The sequence below is a fragment of the Pleurodeles waltl genome, chromosome 12 (assembly GCF_031143425.1).
Source record: "Pleurodeles waltl isolate 20211129_DDA chromosome 12, aPleWal1.hap1.20221129, whole genome shotgun sequence".
Classification (NCBI taxonomy): Eukaryota; Metazoa; Chordata; class Amphibia; order Caudata; family Salamandridae; genus Pleurodeles; species Pleurodeles waltl.
In genome coordinates, this window is record NC_090451.1 from 350053242 (window position 1) to 350075651 (window position 22410).

The window sequence follows — 22410 nt, forward strand, 5'->3', positions numbered from 1 at the left end:
ACCCAACAAGATGAATTGTTAATCTGCATTCCAAGGCAGGGGGCTTCAGAGAGGCCCACCACCCCCGGTATGCAGATTTGGCTTCACTCAACAGAGAGAGGCCAGCCCTCCTGCCCTGGGGCCCATTTAGCAGTGGGACAGGCAGGAAATGTATTATTCAGGGAGGTGTGTCCACCCCTCAGGTCAGTCCCACCCCTAAGGTGCGCTGTCTGATGTGCACACAACTTGTAGAAATCTGCCACCTTGGTGCTGGCAGATTTAGGAACTCTGGGACAGGGTTATGCCCACTTACCATAGGAAGTGGGCATATAGGGGTGTAGTGCTCCTAGGGGTCAATAGCCCATCAGCTACTATCCTACACCCCCCAAAATGCCCCTAAATTCAGTATTTAGGGGAGTCCCTGGCACCAGGAAAGCAGATTCCTGCTGACCTATGAAGAAGAAGGACACCCAAGAGCCACATAAGCAAAATCTGAGGAAGAAGCACCTGACTTGGCCCCAGCCCTGCTGGCCTGTCTGCTGTTCCCACTGATTTACACCAAAGTCAACTCGTCCTGCAAGCTGCTGTGTGTCCAAAAGCTTCAGAGGCCTGTCTGCCTTCAACAAAGACCTAGGAACTCCTGTGGAGCAGCAAAGCTGCTTCCCTGCATTTTGCAGGCACCCCAAGCCAACAGCGAGGACTCTGGACCACAGAAAACCTGACACCAGAAAGCACCGCTGCACCTGTGCCACCTAGCCCGAGTTGAAGTGGACAAACAAGGCCAATGTGGTCCCCCAACCCTTCAGAGACAAAGCCTACCTTGGACTTGCCCACTGTGGACTCACCAATGCTGCCTGCAGACTCTCTCCCCTCAGGGCCCTCTACCGTGAGTGCTCCTGGTAGAGAAAACCCAACACCTCAGGATGCCTCTGCACCAGTCGCCCCTGGCCCGTGGAGAAGAGGACCGAAGATGTTCCTTCATCCCTGACCATCTCAAGACTTGAGCCAACCTATTGATTCTTCCCAACTGGACTCCCTGTCCAGACATGCAGCCTCTTTTCAGCCAGACCGATCCCCGTTGACTAACATTGGGCAATCAACGCCGTACTACACTTCTGCACCCGGCCACCCCAGTGCCGCCAGGTGTGACCTGTTGGTATGGTCCTGACCCTTACCCAATACTTACCTTAAGTCCAGGAGATTGGTCATGTAAGCCTCTGCACTATACCTGAAAGCAGGACTAGTTTTTCTCCCCACAGGATAACATTGCAGCTATTTAGAAATTGCACTGTCAACTTTTTATAAAGATTTTTCCTGCATGACGTACTTACCGGATCATATTGATTCTGATGCCAAAAGATATATGAAGATACTTGTTGTTTTTGTAAATTGGTGTGGATCTCCTTCTTGAGTCATGTGTCTCATTTATTGACTGTGTGTGTATTTGCAGATGTCTAACACCCCTCTCTGATAAGCTTAAGGCTGCTTAACCACACTACCCCCTAGGAAAGCACCTTGGGATTGCTACAGGAAGCCCCTGTCCACTAGTAAGGGAACTACTGGACACTTTGCACAATATAGCTCATTTTAAAAATACCATATACAGAGCCAGCTTCCTACACCGGGGGACAGCAAGGCCCCAAAAGGGATGTTAAATCTGCGAGGGGAGTGGGCGTCAACCCAATTGGAGAGGGATCAACATGTTTCTACCTGGCTCAGGACCTTACAAGGAGGTTCTAGACAAGAAAATGATACCGACAGAGACCCACAAGGTTTTCTCGCCTCAAACACCACCAATGGAGCAACAGTGGACCGCAGTCGCCCTGTTTATTGGTTTGTAAAAGTAGGCTTTAGTTGAGGCACAACCTCCAATTCCTGTAGTTGGACATGACGGTGGACTCCTACCTCAACTTTTATGGGCCACTGTTGGTATCGTTTTCCCTCATTGCACATTACTTCAGCTCTAGAATTCGGCAGAGTAACTATTTTCTGATAACATTACTGAAGAATATTTAGAAACGCCTTGTAAAGTCACAAGCCAGGGAGAGACATGTTGACTCCTCTGCAACTGGGTTCAAGTTCACTCCCCTCTCAGTTTTAACCTATCCCTTGGGGGCACCAGAATCACAATAGTTGCTCAGGCCACCAAGAGGTAGTTTTATCCTTCCCTGAGACTTACTTTGCACTCTGCATACCTCACCCAAACCATTGACTCTCATAGGGCCTCTATCACTAAACATACTCTAAAATGCAGCTCCTCCCTTACTCGAGGGAGTTGCAGGCCACACCATGCAGGAACCATTTGTTCTGGTATGAGGAGGAATGCGATGATGAAGCGTGCCCCTGGGGAGGTGAGGGAGGGTTACTTTCCCAAAGCAAGGGATTTGCCAACAGTACGGCGTCATTTCTCCCTAGACCTAGAGATGTTTTCAGGAGATCCGTTTTAGAGACCGTGTGTATTTATGCTTTATATTGTGTTTCCGGGAGCCGTACACCATCGGTCAGTTTAAACACTCCCCTTAGACTCATTTTGCGCATTGAAGAACTAACTACTGGTGACCACATGTTTCTAAAGATAAATAATCTGATCGGGTAGCCCACAGCGTTAGAAATTTGGTTAAATGTTAAAAAAAAACAGACGACAACTTCAAGAACGGCCTGGAGGAACAAACTGACCAGAGTACCATGTAAGTCATTGCCAATACGAAGAACATTCATAACTTAACAGAGAGGGGAAAGATATTTCATTCAGCAACACAAAATTGGAAATTTAACTAATGGAATGCTGCTAAAAACAAAAGATAATACCAGCGCTCTTACAAAACTTGTTCATCGAAATTGACCAGGAACAATACTTCTAGACTGAAGCATGACATATGTTACTTTGGACCGATCATGGAAACATTTCCCTCTTCTACTGCTGGATTTAAAATATCCATTCCTTTACACATCGAGCGGGACTAGGGTTTGGTGCAAACGCTTAATTAAGCATGGTTTTACCTTCGATGCCGAAAGGACCCATTTTTTGTCACTGCTCAGTGCAACGGCTTTCACCCAATCGTCATGGCCCTGCAGTGAAAGTGAACTGGATTAAAGTACAGACATAAAACCTGTCACCAGCAAACACGTCGAGCAATAGCCACCGCCTGCAGTTGTGTTCTCATCAAGGAGTTTGGTGTAAAGCAAAAGCTCGGAAATGAAAGACACCAAAAAGCCATGCAATCTGATAAAGCAGGTTTTTGGGGGGTTTATGTATGAAAGATCTACAGAACAAAGATGTTCAATGTTGGCAAAGAGTCAAATAAATACATGATGGGGGCATTAAAAATATTAATAATTAAGTGACGGATTGTAGCATGAAGGAAAAGAGGAGATTGGGAAAAAAACAGTAGTAATAAAGAGCACCATTATGAAAAATACTGCCATTTCACTATACATTGAAAAATGCTGTAAGACACGACTATCAAGTACTGCAGGCCGGTCAGGCAGTAACTATTTTTACTACATAATAGCAACTGCAGCAGATTTATCTTCAAAGCACTTCAGAAATATTGTTGTTGCCATGAGTATTATTTCCCGATAAATGTAAACACATGCATTACCCTTATTTGCCCATGGTGCACCTTCAACAAAGGCGTTTCCTGCTATCATAAAATATACAAATAAACGACATCATCAAATCTATCTATACATAAAACTGCACCTCCTGAACCCATATTTTAGGAGTACCTTCAAAGTAACTTTTTTGTATCCTGCATCCACATTCCAGACAACAATGGTTTTGTCATATGCACCAGAGACCAGAAGGGTGGCTGAAAGGCAAGACAGACATTCTACTTCATCATCACACACAGCTTTATTCGGTTATGTTCAACCATCAAAGCAATAACATCATAAAAATACAGAAATAAAATCAATTTCAAGAAGAGAGGACATAACTATCGTGCTATCAGAAATAACTTAGGAGGAGAATAAAAGCATAAATACTTAAAATCATAAGCATACTTCCCCGCAAATTGTATTTAACCACCTGAAAGCCCATTTCTCTTAGCAGTCTCATTAACAGCTGGTAAACAATCACAGTAATGTTAAAAGACATATATTAGTCAGAAATAAATCATTAAAACTATAAAACTTGGAACTAGTCATTATAGTTTTTTAGATAACGTGTGCGTATATACCATGCGGCCGCAAGGAACTTGCTGACCGCACAGAACAGGGGAGTGGAGGTATCCCTCATCATAATCCTTAGGGCATCTTTGCAATGTCTCATGCCCATATTCCTACAAATTGGGCATAGCCACTTCCGCCGTGCAATCCTATATGTGGGGCATATAAACATAAAATGTACTACGGATAGACATTCTACTTATTTCTTTACTTTTGCAAGTTTTCCGACAGAAATCAGTCTCCTGGCTGCTGTGAAGTAGACACTGGTTTTATGTATCAGTAAATAATGAGAGGGTGCCAATGGGCGACCATGTAGACTCCTCTGCTCTATCGTCTGTAGGTAAGTACAGAAAGATGTCACAGGAATTAAATATGTAGAGTGTACCAGTGTATATTTCACATTTTGTTTGAATAGTGAACCACGCCAATGCTTCACAACAATATGGTCATGCCAGTTGTTTAACTTGTTGAAAAAAGTGGAAAGGTTTTAAGTATTTCTCAGCAGCCTGCCATCAGCACTGCTAAAAAAAAAATGATTTACCAAACACCAAGGATGCCTTGTGTGGATTCAACCTTGTGCCTTCCTCGCCCTACTTTTGTTACTGTTTTCCTATCTTTCTTTTCCACTTTCCATGAAAGCCCGATGATTAAAAATACATTCTGGACACCAAACCTGAGCGTGCGTGCCCACATCCAAAACAACTGGCGCAAATTAAGCACTGCAGGCGACACCAGAAAGAAAACAGAACTAAGAATCACCCCTTTTCACAGTGCAAGTTCATAAATATGTAGCAGAATGCAGTGATGTATTTACAGAGTCTCCACATTATGTGTCTGTGGGCCTTACTTGAGTTCTAATAACCTGGGGCACTAATTCAATCCACCTGTACATCCAGCTGTACCCCAACACAGTCTGCTCCTGTATATGATACTGCCTAGATTTAGAAGTAGGTGATGCAGGAGCGAATCAAGCCACAGGGGGATCCAAACCCAGGTACTTAGGTGAACCCTGCTGCACGATGCCCACTCTGCATTGATCTGCATCCTCCTGACAGAGACACATTACTTACTGCTGCCTGCTGGAAGCCTAGGTGCACTCATATAGCAGGATAGACAAAAGCGTACAAAGAGAGAGTGAAAGAAATAAAGAGGAGAAAGGGAAAGAATGAGTAAGATAATGAAGATAATGAAGTAAAGAGAGAAAGCTAGAGACAGATAATGAGCAAGATAATAAAGTTAATAAAGTAAAGAGAGCTAAAGATAGAGAAGGGGAGCAGAGAGGTTGCAATTGCAACAGAGTACCCTGCTCTCCAAACCTTCGGTCCACCTTCCCTATTTTGAGCTGGGCGGATCATCAGTATTCTGTCAACAGAGCCCTAGTTGGCTCTGTTGACAGAAGACTTCCTTAGATGGCCCCAAGGAGTAGAGGCCATTGGTAAAGTATTTTACACCATCGGCCCTATGTAGAGTGGATGGAGTAAAGGCTTTTTTTCCTATTTGTCACCCAAAGAAAGACCTGGCGGTAATGAACAGAAACAAAATAATGAACCCCATGTCCTGGAAAAAAAATCTTTAGGTTGTGTGGGCCATATTTTTTTTGTTTTTCTCAAACAAACTCCTGCTATGGAAAGTAAAACACTTTTGAAAAGTTTGAGGGCCGGCCATCATGTCTGATGGTACATCTGTCAAACCTTTCATACACTGGCAGGAACTGCTTGGAGGGCGGTTCCTGTCAATGTAACAGTTGTCTGCAGAGCTGACGGACCACTCTTAGCTTGTAGACGGACGTCCCTCAGGATGGCAGAGATAATCCTGCCATTCTAATGAAGTACCCTCCATCTACCAAACTCTAAATCAGGCTAATTGACATAAAAATTCAGGGCCTCAGCAGAAGTGAAAATTGAAGACTAGATAACCAAGGCCTAGATAAAGACAATAACCATTCATAACAGAAGAAATCCCTCTTGTTCCCACCAGCCAATAAAGAAGAGGTTTACACCTCCAACATATTCTTCAAAAGCTTAGAAACATATTATCAGAATTGATCAAAAGATAGCAAAATATAAAAATCAATGAAAACTCAAAGCCATAGAACAAAATGAAATGGTACACAAGAAATGCACACTAGCAGAACACATGTTTCTGCAAAAGCAATAAAAGAAGAAAATGCCAACTTCGGTTCCCCCGGCCCAAATACCTATGTGCTAGAGACCACTTAATCCCAGACTCTGTCTGCAGTAAATCAGATTTAAGCACACTTCTTCCAAAAGCATCTAAATAAATCTAGGAAATCCCACTATTTACAGTCAACTGCAAATCCAAACATCAGCATGATAGAGTTACCATGACGGCCCACCCAAAACTCCATTTTCATCCAGTCAGTTCGTGCACAGGTTCCTAGCAAAGCCAAGTAGAGAGAAACAGTAAATCTCATCCTCTCGCTCCACTTTAGGTGAAACACCAGCGCAGTAGAGATCGCCTGGCAATCCACATCAGGACTTCATCTCCAGACAATCAAATTCAAGCACAGGCTCCCTCCTAAAGCAATCAAACAAGAAATGGAAATTTCAGGATCCCACACCACTATGGCCTTGAAACTAGCGTGGTATAGATTATGTGACTTCCTACTCTTGCACTCTCACTGTGTCCCATGGGATTCAAGCAAAGGCTCTGTTACTTCTGTGCCAAGAATGCTGCATGTTAAGAGCTTAGCAGATGATACAAGCATCAAGGCGGGGTACTCTGGGCACAAATGGACAAGGTGAGGCTGAACACCATGCTTAGCATGCACTAACGTGATACCATAGTGAAAACCATACTGCCATTTCTGCGCTTGCGGTCACATAAAGGGGTTTTTCACAAGTTGTGTGGAACATCAGCGAGGAAAGGCGGCAGCAGAGCAGTGGAGTACAATGTGAAACAAATGTTTTCAGTTTTGGGCTACTTCTTCAGATGCCTAAGTGACACCATGAGTTTCAGGGAGGAGAGATGAACAATCTTTCCAAAATGACGGCACAGCCAGGGGAACTTATCTGAGATTCCCAATCCAAGAAAGAACATGGGTTTTTCCTGTGATGTTAGTTCCTCTTTAAATCTCTTGTAGGGATACAACTAAAAGTCAAGGATGTGGGGCAATGCGTTCATTCCCTTAGTTTGCATTAGGTTCATCACCATTTGCTACTACTTTTGTCTCTGATTTTTAAGCCTTTGTAGCTGGAGATACTGCTGGATTTCGTCTAGATTCCTCTTCCTTGGCTCTTCCTCACTCCTGATGTCTGAAGAAGTTTTGTGACTTGATATTCATCTTTACGTTAAACATTAGCTATAATCAAGAGCTTCCACATTTCCAATAACCCTTTTTTATCCTTCATGTTTTTTTTCTCCTATTTGGGACGTTGGGAAGGAGGTGCCTGACACCATTCACATTCACTTTTAAGTGCATAGCTGCACCATGTCTAATGGAAGGAGTCATCCATTCCTCAGGCAATCATGAAGACGATTTAACAGACATTTTCAGAGTTCAGTCCTTGATAAGCTCCCACCAAAAGCAACCAAAGATAAAGAAGAAATTGTGCTTCCTACAACTACGTCTTTCCACACCAGCATGGTAGAGGCTACGTGACTGGCCATGCAGCCACCTCTTTTGACTGCTCCATACATCTCCCAATCTTCAAAGTCAACAGAAACCACCAAAGACGATGAGTAGATAGTTAAAAAACATCCTAACACACACCCTGCACATCAACATGACCATCTGACAAAAACATTGCAATTGAGACCATGTCCAGTAACTTCATGCACAAACCTCAGATGACAGTAGATTTCTCGAGACCAGCTTAAGTCACTTGCCTTTAAGTACAAACCCTCTACATCATGCTACAGCCAGGAGCCCCTTAACAGCAAACGCACCATAAAGCTGCAAGAATAACTGTGAAAAACAGATGACTGAAAGCCTAAAGATTTTAAAGAATCTTCACTCTGCCTGCAGGGAAGTCCTTAATGGCGGCCAAGACTACCTATCACAACATCGTCATCAACAAAGCCTCCCATAGAAGAATTAAACTCTGCAAGGCAATCACACACTTTATAAACCCAACACAGGATCCATCACTCACCCACTCAAGTGCAAAACTGCACAGCAACCAACAACATTTCAACAACAAGATCAACAGAATTAATCAACACATCCACACTGTAACTTCAATTAACATTGCCATGGCCATTTTATCCCTCATCATAAACAAGTGGACCACCTTCAATGATCTCTGTGTTGATGATCTGACTGAATGCTTTAAATCAACTATGGTTGCAGCATGCAAATACAATATAATCTCCATTATTGATAGTGAAAAAGATCTTTTGAAAAGCTTCTTGTTCCTACTGAACATTGTGAACGCATCACTCAAGACTGGATAAGTCCTTCCCCTTTTAGGAAACTCTACTTGTACCTCAAAAGCCTCAGATCCTAGCATTTCATCATTCAATTTCCATTCCTGGGAATGATCATTGAGAAAGGTGTCACGATCAAGGTTCTTTAGAAGATCAAGAGCAAATGACTTCTGCAACACTACCAGGCAAGACTAAAAGTTGAAGCTGAACTTCTTCACTCCAAGACTTATCAAGAGCACCAAAACTGTAGACTTCCACCTAGACACTAACTTCCGCTTCTGAACTCGCATCTTGCCTCAGATAAAGGCAGCTTGGCACCAGCTGACCCAGCTCTGCAAAGTAAAAATTTTCTTTAAACATAAGCAGACTTAAGAACAGCCACCTATATACTGCTAGTATCTAATCCCAGTGGTGGCACATCTCTTATGGCTTGCATATCTGAGACCCACTTGACACCACTCACAAAGCCCATCTCATCAAAGGTTTTTGGAAGTACAAAAGAATCATACCAGTGCTCTGTGAACTCAACTTCTCTTTCTGGCTGGACACATCCCATTCAACTTTTGCACAGTGCTTTATTGCTTTACAGTTAGATTTGACACATATAAATCAATAAAACATATACTGTGAAGATTCCTAAAAATAAGACGAAAAATTACCAAGTACAGAATCAGAGAAAAAAGCAACAAAATCTTGCAAAGAGGCACAACACCAAGAGGCTCACCCAAAAAGATAGGTTAGAAGAGGCTATGGCCTTTCCAACTCAGGTGGAGAGCTGCCGCCTGACTGGCCGGGATCTCACTGCCACCAGAGCAACCAATGGTGCAGCATTTGATCTGAAGGCGGAAGACTTTGCAGAAAAGGGTCCACGTTTTAGGCCCCACATAACAAACCTCCTTTTTTTTTCAAAAAGGGTGTTTGTTTTAGAAACAATAAACAACGGTCATGACACATAGGTACTTTTCTCCCTGATTGATTTCCCTGCCCCAAACTGCCATGACTTTCATAACAGTCTTGGGAAGGAAAATCTAGTACCCTTCAGCCATCTGAAATAGTTTGGAGAGATCATCACTTTGACCTGGCGGCCCTCCAGCTGAAGCTCCACATGGGAGAATCATTTTGGTTCTCCTACCTTTAATTGAGACAATGGAACAACTAGTTTGATGAGGTGGATGAACTGCCAATTTATGGCGGTTTATCTGCTCTACCATTCTGCTGTTCAAATCTGCAAAGTGTGACATGAGCAATACAGAGCATAAGATTCAGTACCTTACACAGGACTACAAATAAGAGAAAGCTAAGATCGCCTACCTGGGCAATTATCAAGCAAGGCCTCTAAGTTCACAAAATTTAAGACTAACAGAAGATGTGCATCTTTTTCGTGGACGAACTAGAGATGGGAGCTGAGACAGAACCAGGGATGCAGAAAACACAGCAAGAGACTTTTCTACCTCTAAAATAATCAGGGGCAGAGAAAATCACACGTGAAACTGTACACCAGAACCTATGAACCTGAAAAGCTTTGGCAACGTTTGTAGATAGAAAGGTGTGGAAAAAGAGAGAGCCGGGGAGAGGCAAAGTAGAAGTGAACATGGCAGTGAGGTAGAAAGACAGATCAACAAGGAAAGAGGAATAAGAAGTGAAGTTACAGAGAGATGGAGAGCGATAAAGAGCAAAGCAGAGAGGGTGAGAAACAGTGAAAAGGAGACACATAGAGGCAGGGGTGTAGGAGACAATAAATTTCTGGGGGGGACAGGGACAGCCTTGGGGGACTTTCAATCAACCCTATACAAATCGCTCGTTGTTTACGAACTGCAGGCTCCGATAAATATACACAATCATATATATATATATATATATTGGAAGTGAAATAGGGAGAAAGGAAGGCATGTTTTCACAGTCTGAAAGTATCTTTTATTGATATTTACATTCACAAAGTAATTAGCTCAAATGTGAAAATAACATGTTGATTAACCTTGCATCTTCATGCACCAAGCAAATAAAGGTAGGAGGGTAAAAAGGAAGAACATACTCTTTGCGCCCCACACCCATCATGCCCTTCGCCTCATGCCAATTGGAACCGCACTGGAGAGATCAAAAGCGATTACTTACAACAGTTGTAAACTGTGCTCGGAAACCATAGTTCTAATAACACTTCTGCTCCTTTGTGTGATCTTGGGAAGCTCAGCTCCACATCAATCATAACTAGGAGCATTTCAACTGAAGAAGCTCTTGGAGTTACAGGCTATATAAACATGGATTCTCTAATCTCTGTATAAACTACAGTCACTAATTTCTTTAGAAACTGCTGTTTGTGATGCACCAAGTCACTGCGTGTAAAGAAAAGACATTCACTGATTATAAAGAAAAGACATCAGAAAATGACTATGATAGGGTTATTACAGTCGAATTATGACATTACATTGTCTTCTGCCAGAGCTAGCAGCCAAGGTAAAAGGCAGATCAGGTCACAGAGCATAATTAATGCAGCTGTTTAAAGCAAAAAAATTGAATGTTGCTTTTCTTTCTTCTGCTATACTTTAATAGCTTGGAATGACAGAAGCTATGCACTAGGGTTTTAAGTGGTTTGTGGGAAAGTTGGTGGTGTGACCATGTATTATATGGGGTAAAATACCCCCTGTGTACATAAGGATATTGCAAGTCACCTTAAAGTTCATACCTTATAAACAAGCATTGGCATAGCCAATAGATCTCGCCTATGCAAGCTATATTGCCTTTGCCAATGTGTTTTAGCCATGCTGTACACTAGTGAGACTACTATTCAGCATGGCTGAAAGTTAATGGCATAAAGGAGAAGGATGTGTCACCGACTGGTGTGGCGTAGTATCATGGAGTAAGTAGAGTGTCCTAGAATGGAGCAGTAAACTAACTTTAAAGGAACAGGGGTCCCTTGAATAAAATGCAACACCACTCCCATAAACAATGATATTAAAGTAGTATGCAAATTGAATGTTTTATGCATTTATTCAATCAAAATATAAAAGATCAAATGTAGTGGGAAAACATCAACAGGGAAAATCGAGAAAGACTGGTATTCGGGCATTACACAAGTTATCTGGATGACCCAATGTCACCAATTACAAGAAAAATGTAAAAAGTAACCTATATAGTACAGTGGTTTGGAGGAGGCTGGCCTGGTTTGTAGTGGGTACCTATGGTACTTACACCTTATACCATGTCCATTTATCCCTTATTAGTGACATGTAGGCAGTGTCTAGACGCCAGGCTCTCTAGGGGTAGCTATAGCCAAGGTTTATCTAGGAGACATGCAAAGCTCATGCAATACCACTGTAGTCACACAGTACTCACACACATGAAAGAAAATACTAAGTGTTACAAAAATAAAGGTACTTTATTATAGTGACACAAATGCCAAAAATACCATAGAGACTATACTCCCTTAGAAGGTAAGTAATACACCAATTATATACACTAGTATGCAGCAATAGCAATAAAAACAGTTAGAAAACAGTGCAATTAGTGAAAATCACAATGGTTAGAAATGGGCCTAGGGGAAACACAAACCATATACTAAGAAAGTGGAATGCGAATGTCGGTTTCCCACCTAGGCAAGTGTGGTGTGTACAGGGGCGCTGGGAGAATTAGAAAACACCAAAGGTAAGTAATAGAACCCACCTCAGAGCCCAGGAAAGCAGAAGTAAATCACAGTAACTTTCCTAGAACACACAAGAACACGAGAAAGAAGATAATGCAAGAACCAGAAGATACTTCAAGACACAAAGGGTGGATTCCTGGACCTAAAGACCTGTGGAAGAATGGGACTAAGTCCAAGAAGCACAGAAGAGTCCAGGGAGGACAGGAGCCCCTGCTAACCCGAATCAAGGTGCAAAATAAGAACCACTGGTGAAGAACAGCAGTCAGTACTGCACCCAAGAAGATGGATGCGGGTTCGTGGTTGGTGCAGATGATATCCCACACCGGATAGATGATTGCAGTCTGGTTTGCATCGCTGGATTCCACCAACAAGCCTTGGCACAGGCACAGCTCATGGTTAGCGGAAAATGGCCACCCAGGAGGAGGAGTCAGAGGGGGCTCTCAGCAACTCAGAGAGCCCACGGAATACCAGGCAGCACACATAGGAGTCCCCAGCATGGGGACAAAGGAGTTGCAAAAGGAGGCCCACGCAGCACAAAAACAAAGGATCCCACGCCGCCAGAGAACCACTCAGGAAGCGGTGCATCTCAGGAAGGAGTGCTGGGGGCCGAAGCTACATGGTACACAAAGAATTTCATAGAAGGATGCCAACAAGCCTTGGCAACTGAAAAACACGTAGTGCACAGGAGTACTGTCTTGCGTGGGAAGGCAAGCTCTTACCTCCACCAAAGTTGGACAGTAGGACGTCAGGACCATCAGGACCACTTCAGTCCACCACCCGTGATGCAGGATCCATGCAACTCGTCAGGAGAGGGGACCCATGCAGATGGTCATTGTTGCAGAGAGGTGCCTGCTGAAGCAGGGAAGTGACTCCTTCACTCCAAGGGAGATTCGTTCATTCTTTTGGTGCAGACTGAAGACAGGCTGTCCTCTGAGGATGCACAACCGGGAAACAGTTGCATTTGCTGGCAAGAGCTGGAGATACAATGTTGCAGAAGTCGTCTTTGCTTAGTTGTTGTAGTTTGTGGAGTTCCTGGAGGGTCCAGATGCAGTTTCTTAGGTGAGAAAGTGAAGTAAAGGATGCAGAGTCTTGCAATCTGAATCTGAAGAACCTCTCAAAGGAGAGACCCTAAATAGCCCTGAAAGGGGGATTGGTCAGCTAAACAGGTAAGCACCTATCAGGGGACGGCTCTGACACCACCTGCTGGCACTGGCCACTCAGATGCTCCCAGAGTTTGCTGCCAACTTGGAATCCAAGATGGCAAAACCCAGGGACCCTCTGGAGGAGCTCTGAACAGCACACCTGGGGTGGTGGTCCAGTTTCGTGCCAGAGCAGGGACTGGGGGTACCTGAACCGGTGTAGACTGGATTATGTAAGGAGGACACCAAATGTGCCCTTCAAAGCATTTCCAGTGGCCTGGGGAAGGAAGCTACCCCTTCCAAACCTATTTCCAAAGGGAGAGGGTGTGACACCCCTCTATCAAGGGAAATCCTTTATTCTGTCTTCCTGGGCTTGAGCTTCTCAACCAACAGGAGGGCAGAAACCTGTCTGAGAGGTGGCAGCAGCTGGGGCTGCCTGGAAAACCTCAGAAGGCTGGAATGGCAAATACCCCAGAGTGCATGGAATCATACAACCAATGCTTGCAAAAGCCTTGGGGTATGATTCCAACATGTTTGATACCAAACATACCTATGTTCGGAGTTACCATTATGTAGCTGGGAATAGGTAGTGACCTATTTCCAGTACACGTGTAAAATGGCATCCCCACACTCCGGAAGTCTGGGAAAATGGTCCTGGAGGTCGTGGGGGCACCTCTGCTAGTGCAGGCGTGCCCTCACACACAGGTACTCTGCACCCTGCCCTCAGGGCTGGAGGGCCTGCTATAGGGGTGACTTATAAGTGACCTGGTGCAGTGTAACTGGCAGGGAAAGGGTGCATGCACCTTTTCACGCAGGCTGCAATGGCAGTTCTGTAGAAGCCATTGCATGGGCTCCCTATGGGTGGCAAAAAAAATGCTTCAGCCCCTAGGGATCTCCTGGAACCCCAATGCCCTGGGTACCTAAGTACATATACTAGGTACTTATAAGGGGGCACCAGTATGCCAATCTTGGGTGAAATACTGGGTTACCAGTATGCAACAACCATAATTTAAGGGAGAGAGCATAACTACTGGGGTCCTGATTAGCAGGATCCCAGTAGACACACTCAAACACACTGGCAAACAGGCCAAATGTGGGGGTAACCAAGCTAGAAAGAGGCTACTTTCCTACAAGGTTAGCATCCACAATAGTGATTTACACGCTGTTATACACCCACTTTTACATGAATGACTCAAATAGTGAATCAAGAAGTCATTAGCTCATAGTACCTATGCTTATGCCAACTTATGTACAATATCACAAATTCAAGTCAAGGTACTTTGGCCGACGATATTTCGATCCCCTAGACAGGTATCAGGATCATCCTAAGCCTTCGTTAAGCTTGAGTTAAAAGGGTTACATAGTGCTTGTAACCAAAATGGCGAAGATAAATCTGACTCACGTCTCATATGAGTGACAAGGCAATCAATGGAGATCTGAATCTCTAATCAAGCGCCAATGCCATAAAGTAGTAGTAGAGTGGAGTATTGTCACAGTGTAATAGAGTGGAGTGGCAGAGTGTCGTATAGTGGAAAGGCATAAATAAGAGTGAACTGGAGTAGAGTGAAGTAAAGTAACATGAACTAGCATAGAGAAAGTGGGGTAGAGTGTTGTTGAGCATAGTACATTGTTGAATAGTGGAGTGGCATAGAGGGCTGTGCAGTGGCGTTGAGTAGAGTATCGTAGATTGAAGTGGCGTAGAGTGGTGTGGAGTGGCATAGAGTGGAGTAAAGTGGAATGGAGTGGCGTACAGGGAGTTGTGTAGGGAGTTACAGAGTGGAGAAAGTGTTAGAGTTTAATGGAATAGAGTGTCAGAGTCTAGTATCATGGAGTGTAATGTCAGAGTGAAGTGTCATAGAGTGGAGTTGGGTGGTCTAGAGTGAAATGGCATAGAGTACAGTGGTGCAAAGTAGATTGGCGTAGAGTGTGGTGGTATAGAGTGCGTTGGTTCTGAGTAAAGTGGTGTAGAGTGCGTGGACTAAGACAGCACTGGTTTAGCGTATAGTGCAGTAGCATAGAGTGGTGAAGAGTAGAGGGGAGCAGAGTCGAGTGGCACTGCATAGATTGCAGTTGTTCAGAGTGCTGTGTCATAGAGTGATGCGGTGCATGGTAGAGTGGAGTGGTGCAAGGTAGAGTAGACTGGTGTAGAGTGCAATGGTGGGATGCAGTGATTCAGAGTAGAGTGGCATAATGTAGTGGCATATAGTACATTTGTGTAGAGTGCAGTAGAGTGGCATATAGTTGAGCGGGTCAGAGTAGAGTGCCGTGGTGCAGAGTAGAGAGGAGTATAGTTCAGTGGCAGAGTGCAGTGTTGCGGAGTAGAGTGTCATAAAGGGCAGTGGTGTAGAGTAGAGTGTCATAGAATGCATTGGTGTAGAGTAGAGTGGCATAGAATGCATTGGTGTAGAGTGCAGTGATGTAGAGTGATGCAGAGTAGAGAAGAGTGGCTTATAGTACAGTGGTGCAGAGTAGAATAGAGTTGCATAGAGTGCCGTGGCATAGAATAGATTGCTGCAGAGTACGGTATAGTGGTGAAGAGTAGATTGTTGCAGAGTGGAGCATAGTGATGTAGAGTGCAGTAGCATAGAGCGGTGCAGAGCAGATTGGAGTGGCGCAGGGTACATTGGAGTGGTGCAGGGTAGATTAGACTGGCATAGCATAGAGTGGAGTTGCGTAGATTGCAGTCGCATAGAGGAGATGATTTCAAAGTAGAGTGAAGGGCCTACAGTGGAGTGGTGTAGAGTAGATTAGAGTGCAGTGGGACAGAGTACAGTGGCATTGAATGCAGTGGTGCAGAGTAGAGTGGCATGGAGTTCAGTGGCAGAGTGCAATGTTGCAGATTAGAGGGTCGCAGAGTACAGTGGTGTATTATAGAGTGGCATAGAGTGCAGTCGCCTAGAGTGCTGTGGTGCAGAGTACAGTGGCATTGAAAGCAGTGGAATAGAGTGCTGCGGTGCAGAGTAGATTGGCATAGAGTGCAGTGGCATAGAGTGCATTGGATTTGAGTAAAGTGGTGAAGAGTGTAGGGGTGTATTGTGCAATGGTTAGAGTAGAATAGCATAGATTGCAGTGGCGTAGTGTAGAGTGCTGCAGAGTAGAGTGGTGTAGAGTAGAGTGGTACAGCATAGATTGCAGTGGCGTAGAGTAGCACAGAGTGGAGAAAAGTGGTGTAGGGTGCAGTGGCATAGGGTAGATTGTTTCAGAGTACAGTGAAGAAAAGATAGAGAAAAGATAATATACTTAATATGCTGAAGTATGTAACGATAACAACATAAATAATAACGCTAGACATAACGGCCCAAAATGAAATATGGCTTCTCCCTGTTAGCCACTCTATAATCAAGCCCTTCATTACCTAGATTACAAAACATTAAACATAAATGTTAGAAAAATATACCCTTCTAATAGCTAAATTGTTGTGTGAAAAGGTAAAATCTGGGCCCAATCTCGACTTCACTGTTTCACCAACTGGTGTGATCTTAGGCAAATACAAACATTGTGTTTCACAGAGTCTCCTTTCTAGCCTGCAGGTGTCAGGCTGAGTGGGACTCTGTTATCTCTTTAGATCTTGCTCAATGACTTGCAGCTCCTCTTGAAGGCAAACTGCAGTTCTCCTCTTCAAGGCCGCAGGTGATGCAGACAGTAATCATCCAAAACTCTTTTCTCCTCCTCGTGCCCTTTGTTCTTATGAGCACCCTTAATGCCCACAGGTGTGAACAGGACAAACAAAAGAGCAGAGGGTGCAGGGGGCCTCCGGACTCACCTTCATTCTAATACTATCAGATTGGAGGATGGTCGGTACAGGGCTGTTATAAGTAGCGCTTTTGTGCGCTAATGGCCCTCTGAATAATAGATGTGAGAGGGGAAATTATTGTGTCCCCTTGTCCCCCCACCTTCGTCCCCCGTGTCCCCCACCCTCCAAAATCTGGGGGGGATACATCCCCGCGTCCCCCACACTTCCTACGCCCATGCATAGAGGGTGTTAAACTTAAACACATAGAGAGAAGTGACAAAGAGTGATGTCGTATATGAGGTAGCTGTGGACTGATCGCCGCACTAATACATCACTGTCGGTTTTTTTATAAGACAAATAGGAGAGGAGTATTTAGGATTGTTCATCATTGTCTGCATTTTCACCTTTTAAGCAGCACATTACTTTGTGCTCATTTTTCAGACCTGTAGCAGCTTAAAAACATCATGGCATTCGTTTAAAAGCTTTTTTCCTGCGCGTTATACACACTGAATAACTAAAAACCATCTACGGGCTTAGTCTGACATCACGGTGTGCTGCCCTGGGTTCATCTAATAAGAATGTATAACAAGTGCAGTGTAGCACCCCTTTTACACCACAGTGCCACTCTGTCACCTGTCATCAATTCTCCACGTGACAGCACTAGGTAAATTACCATCTTGAGAGAAGGCGCATGCGCTGACTGAGCCTTCGTGCGCTTGGTTGAAAACTCTCGGCCCACAGGTGCGGAAGGACCCAGTCTTGACGTCCCAGGACTTTAAGGTTTTGTCCCATGATGCTGTGCACAGTAGGAGCCCATTTGCGCTAAAGCAGCAATCTGATATGACGTTGTCGTGCCCCCTGAAATGAAAAGGAAAATTTCGATCTGCATTACATACAAGGGTTCTTACACAACCTCAGCTCCAGTTTTCATAGGTCACAAGGTTACTTACGCCACCTTAACCAAAGGCTGCAAGTATACAATGTTTCTGTCGCCACCTTAACTCCGATCTGTATAGTTTACACACGCAGCCATTGAAAACTGTGCACTAAATGCAGTTGCACTGTCCAGCCCAGCAGCAAGAACGCACTTTCCATGCTGCCTAGCCACTGTATTGAATTTTCCGCACTAAACATTTCTAATAACGTGGTAAAAAAAGATACAAGTCGTGTGTGCTATCCTTTTCCACTGCTCATTACCTCCAGCTTGTTGCTGTTGTTTACTGCAACAGACTTTTTGTGAATTACTTTGAAGCACCGCTTGTCTCAACCAAAAATCAGCAAAATTGTGAAAATGGGTGACATCCCAGTTATTGCACAATGTATCCCTCAGCTGCACGTTAAACAAGGAGGCACGGTTACTTGCATTACATTTACCAAGGGAGGGGGGCACAGTGCTGCACTAGGTAAGCCATCACAACACTGTTGCACAGTTGAGTGCACAGCCCATTCTTGGCACTGAGCAGGACGTACTGATCCATAGCAGCACAAAGGGTTCTTGGGAGATGAGCTGCACATCTTCCACCTCATTAATACTCATGAGATGGGATTCAACTGTGTCTCATTACGAACGTCTGTAACGGTTGATAATGCAAGATGAGGCTGCAGGGATGCGGGCCTGCAAGGGCCAGCGGGCACTATCTCTGCATTCACTCTTGCAATATACTGCCATGTTATCACTTTCACCTAAAGAAACAAAGAGGACAAATGCATAAAAGTGAGAAGAGGGCATCAGCAGGGGTGTAGTTTGATCAGAAAGACTAGGGGGTGTGAGCTTTAGATTTTCCGACAATCAGTCTGGCATATAATGTTTAAATATATTATATCAAGCGCATGAGAGGGGTTTAAGGGGCAGTGGAAAGGGAGAGGAATGCAGATTGTAGGCATAATAAATGAGAGAAAACACAATATTTTGTAAAAATAACCAAACTTTTTGAGGACCTTCAAAACACAGAGGGAAGAGAATGTTTGTGCGGTTTTGTCTGTGTGTATGTAAAAACTCCTGGTGAAATCCGACAGACACCTCACCATACCGGACTGAAAGCACCTGCACCCAACTATTGATCAGATAATACATTTATTGGAGGGGGGTGTAACACCCTGAACACCCCTCTGAAGCTACACCCCTGGGCATAGGTAAAAGGGAAGGAGCGTGCGGATGTTAATGTGACCTCCTATGCTCACAGCTGTCCTTCACACAGTGAACCTCCTCGTCAGTCATTAACCAATCCACCTTTTGTGTCTGCTGAAATGAAGCATGCTCTGACAAAATTAGGCATGTTCCTTTACTGTCATCTTTTCGCTATGACTCACAATTTTCAAATTCCAATTCGTAATGTACTTTTCTAACTGAGATTTCAATTCTGTACGCTACACAATGTGAATTCCCACTGATAAAGCCAGCCATATTGTGCTGCTTAGGCTTTGTAAACACAAATTCTCTGTATACAATTTCCTGTATACAGCAGGCATATTATGCCTTATATTACATGGTGCCTTATATCACTTCAACTCCAGTCGGCAAAGTAGACAATGTTTTTCATATTACCTTAACTCTAGCCCATACAGTACACAAGGTTTCTTATTTCAATAACTGTCTAAAAGTAGAAAGGGTTTGTTATCTTAATTTTTTTTACGCCTGTCTTCAAAGTACACCATATTCTGATTATCTAGGCGACTGTCTGTACAGTACACATGCTTTGCATATCACTTTAACTGTGGTACGCATAAAACACACCAGTTTTCATATCACCTTAAGTGCAGTGTGCATTCAATCAATCAATCAATCAATCAGTACTTGTAGAGTGTGGCTTATCACCCGTGGGGTCTTAAGGCGCTGTTGTGGGTGTGCTGATCACTCGAAGATCCAGGTCTTGAGATCTTTCATGAATTGCTTCAGTGATGCGGCCTGTCTGAGGTTGGGTGGGAGTGTATTCCATGTCTGGGCTGCGAGGTAGGAGAAGGATCTTCCTCCAGCTGTGCTTTCCCTGATTCTGGGGATGGTGGCAAGAGAGAGGTGGGAGGGTCAGAGTTGCCTGGCAGGGGTGTAGCAGGTAAGGTGGTTGTTGAGGTAGTCTGGTCCAATGCTGTGAAGTGCCTTATAGGTGCAAGTCAGTAGCTTGAAGGTGGTGCATTTGTTGACCAGGAGCCAGTGGAGGTCTCTGAGATGGGCAGAGATGTGGCTGTGGCTGGTGATGTCCAGGATGAGCCTGGCTGCTGCATTCTGGATTCTCTGTAGCCTTGCTTGTAGCTTCTTCGTGATTCCGGCGTAGAGTGCATTGCCGTAGTCCAGTTTGCTGCTGACCAGAGCGTGGGTGACTGTCCTTATAGTCTTGGTGAGGATCCACTTGGAGCTCTTCCAAAGAAGACGCAGGGTGTGGAAGCAGGCTGATGAGATGACTTTGACTTGACGGGTCATGGAAAGCGTGGAGTCCGGGATGATGCCGAGGTTGCGTGCGTGGTCAGTGTGGGTGGGGCGTTTCCTAGGGTGGCCGGCCACCCAGAGTCGTCCCAGGCAGATGGGGTAGAGCCGAGTATGAGGATTTTAGTCCTGTCCGAGATGAGCCTGAGGCAGCTGGCTTCCATCCATGTGGCGACTGCACTTATACCATTGAGGAAGTTTCTCTTGGCTGTTGATGGGTCATCGGTCAGGGAGAGGATCAGTTGGGCATCGTAAGCATAGGAGACAATGTTTAGTCCATGCTGTCTGACGATTTTGGCAAACGGGCCATGTAGATGTTGAAGAGGGTCAGACTTAGTGGGGCTCCCTGGGGTACTCCGCAACAGGTTTCTTTGGGCGCCAAACTGTACAGTGGGAGTCTGACACTCTGGGTTCTTCCAGTCAGGAAAGAACAAATCCATTTGAGTGTTTTGCCGTGGGTGCTGGCTTCGTGGAGTCTAGTGCAAAGATGGGAAGAGAGATTGTGTCGGACACGGCAGAGAGGTCAAGGAGGATGAGGGCACCCGTGTCATTGTGGTCCAGTTTGGCGCGGATGTCATCTGTGGTTGCGAGGAGGGCTGTCTCAGTTCTGTGGTTCCTCCTGCAATCGGACTGTGAGGGGTCTAGGATGTGGTTTGACTCGAGGGCCTCCATCAGCAGCATATTGATGGCCTACTCTGTTACCTTAGCTGGCGAGGGGAGCAGAAAGATGGCTTTGTAGTTTTTAAGCTCCCTTAGATTGGCAAAGGGTTTCTTTAGGAGCGGGTTGATCTCTATGTGTTTCCAGTCAGATGGGAAAGTGGCGGTTTTGATAGAATGGTTGATAGTCCGGCAGAGCTCTGGTGCAATGGTGGCACTGCTCAGGTTGAAGATGTGATGTGGGTACTGGTCCGAGGGTGTTACTGAATGGATGGAGTTTATGAGTTTCAGGGTGTCTTCTGTAGAGCTACGGGTCCAGTGGTTCGGGGTCTTTGGCGTGGGGTCTGTGGTGATGCTGGTGAGGGCGGGTTTTGGTTCTTGAATCTTTCATATATGTCCTGGATTTTCAGGTGGAAAAAGGTGGTGAGGTTGTCACAGAGGTCTTGAGAGGGGGGGATTTCCGTGGTTCATTAATTCCTTGACTATGGTGAATAGCTCATTACTGTTGTGTGTGTTGGTGCTGGTGCGTTCTTGAGTGGCAGCTTTCTTGGTGACTCTGATGCGTTAAGGAGTTTCTTACACTAGCAGCACAATACTCCAAGGGACAGATTTACGAAGGCATTCAATGGTCACAAAACCCTGCAGTTCACTAAATGTGACAGCCTAATGGCATTTTAGTATATATTAAACCTGTTTTGCAGTTCAGTAAGTTCTTACCAAGTAGCAAAATGGGTTTAGAAATGTATACTGAGTTCTGGGGGCACCTGTTCCAAATTGTGATTCGTAATGCTATGCATCAATGATTTGCAGTTGCACTTTTGGTCACAAACAAACAAACTGACTGACTGACTCCTCAAGGAGGAGGTAACCCATTCGCAAAGGGGAGAGGTTCCTTGGGACCCATTACCCTTTCTGAATGTAAAATAAAAGTTTGCTTTGGAGTAGGCAATAGTCCAGTGGACCAGCGCCATCTCTTAATTTGTTTTTTTTTTATGTGGTTTTTTAAGCATTTCCTCTAAGGAATTTAATATATATATATATATATATATATATATATATATATATATATACATATATATATAAAGCAATTACAGACATGGTGGTTTGCTGACCCCAGCAGGCCACCTGTGCTGGCCAACAATCGGAGTGTGTCAAACTTTGCAACCTACCTTAAGAATAGTTTAACACAATGTGAGGCCCCCCTCGCCCAAAGTTTTCTAATCACAAATCAAGTAAGTCAAAACTCAAGTGAGTAAAGTTCAAAAGAACGCAATCTGAAATTTCATGC

At 44.4% G+C, this 22410-nt stretch overlaps 1 protein-coding gene across 1 annotated transcript in view; it reads right to left on the reverse strand.

Moving 5' to 3' along the window:
- The window catches only part of WDR88 (WD repeat domain 88), a 267202-nt gene that overhangs the window by 6945 nt on the left and 237847 nt on the right, over positions 1–22410 (reverse strand). The window contains exons 7-9 of the mRNA XM_069218620.1: positions 17721–17905; positions 3709–3791; positions 2980–3048 (exon numbers count right to left, since the gene is read on the reverse strand). Coding sequence (XP_069074721.1) covers positions 2980–3048; positions 3709–3791; positions 17721–17905 — 337 coding nt within the window. The remainder of the gene's footprint in view (positions 1–2979; positions 3049–3708; positions 3792–17720; positions 17906–22410) is intronic.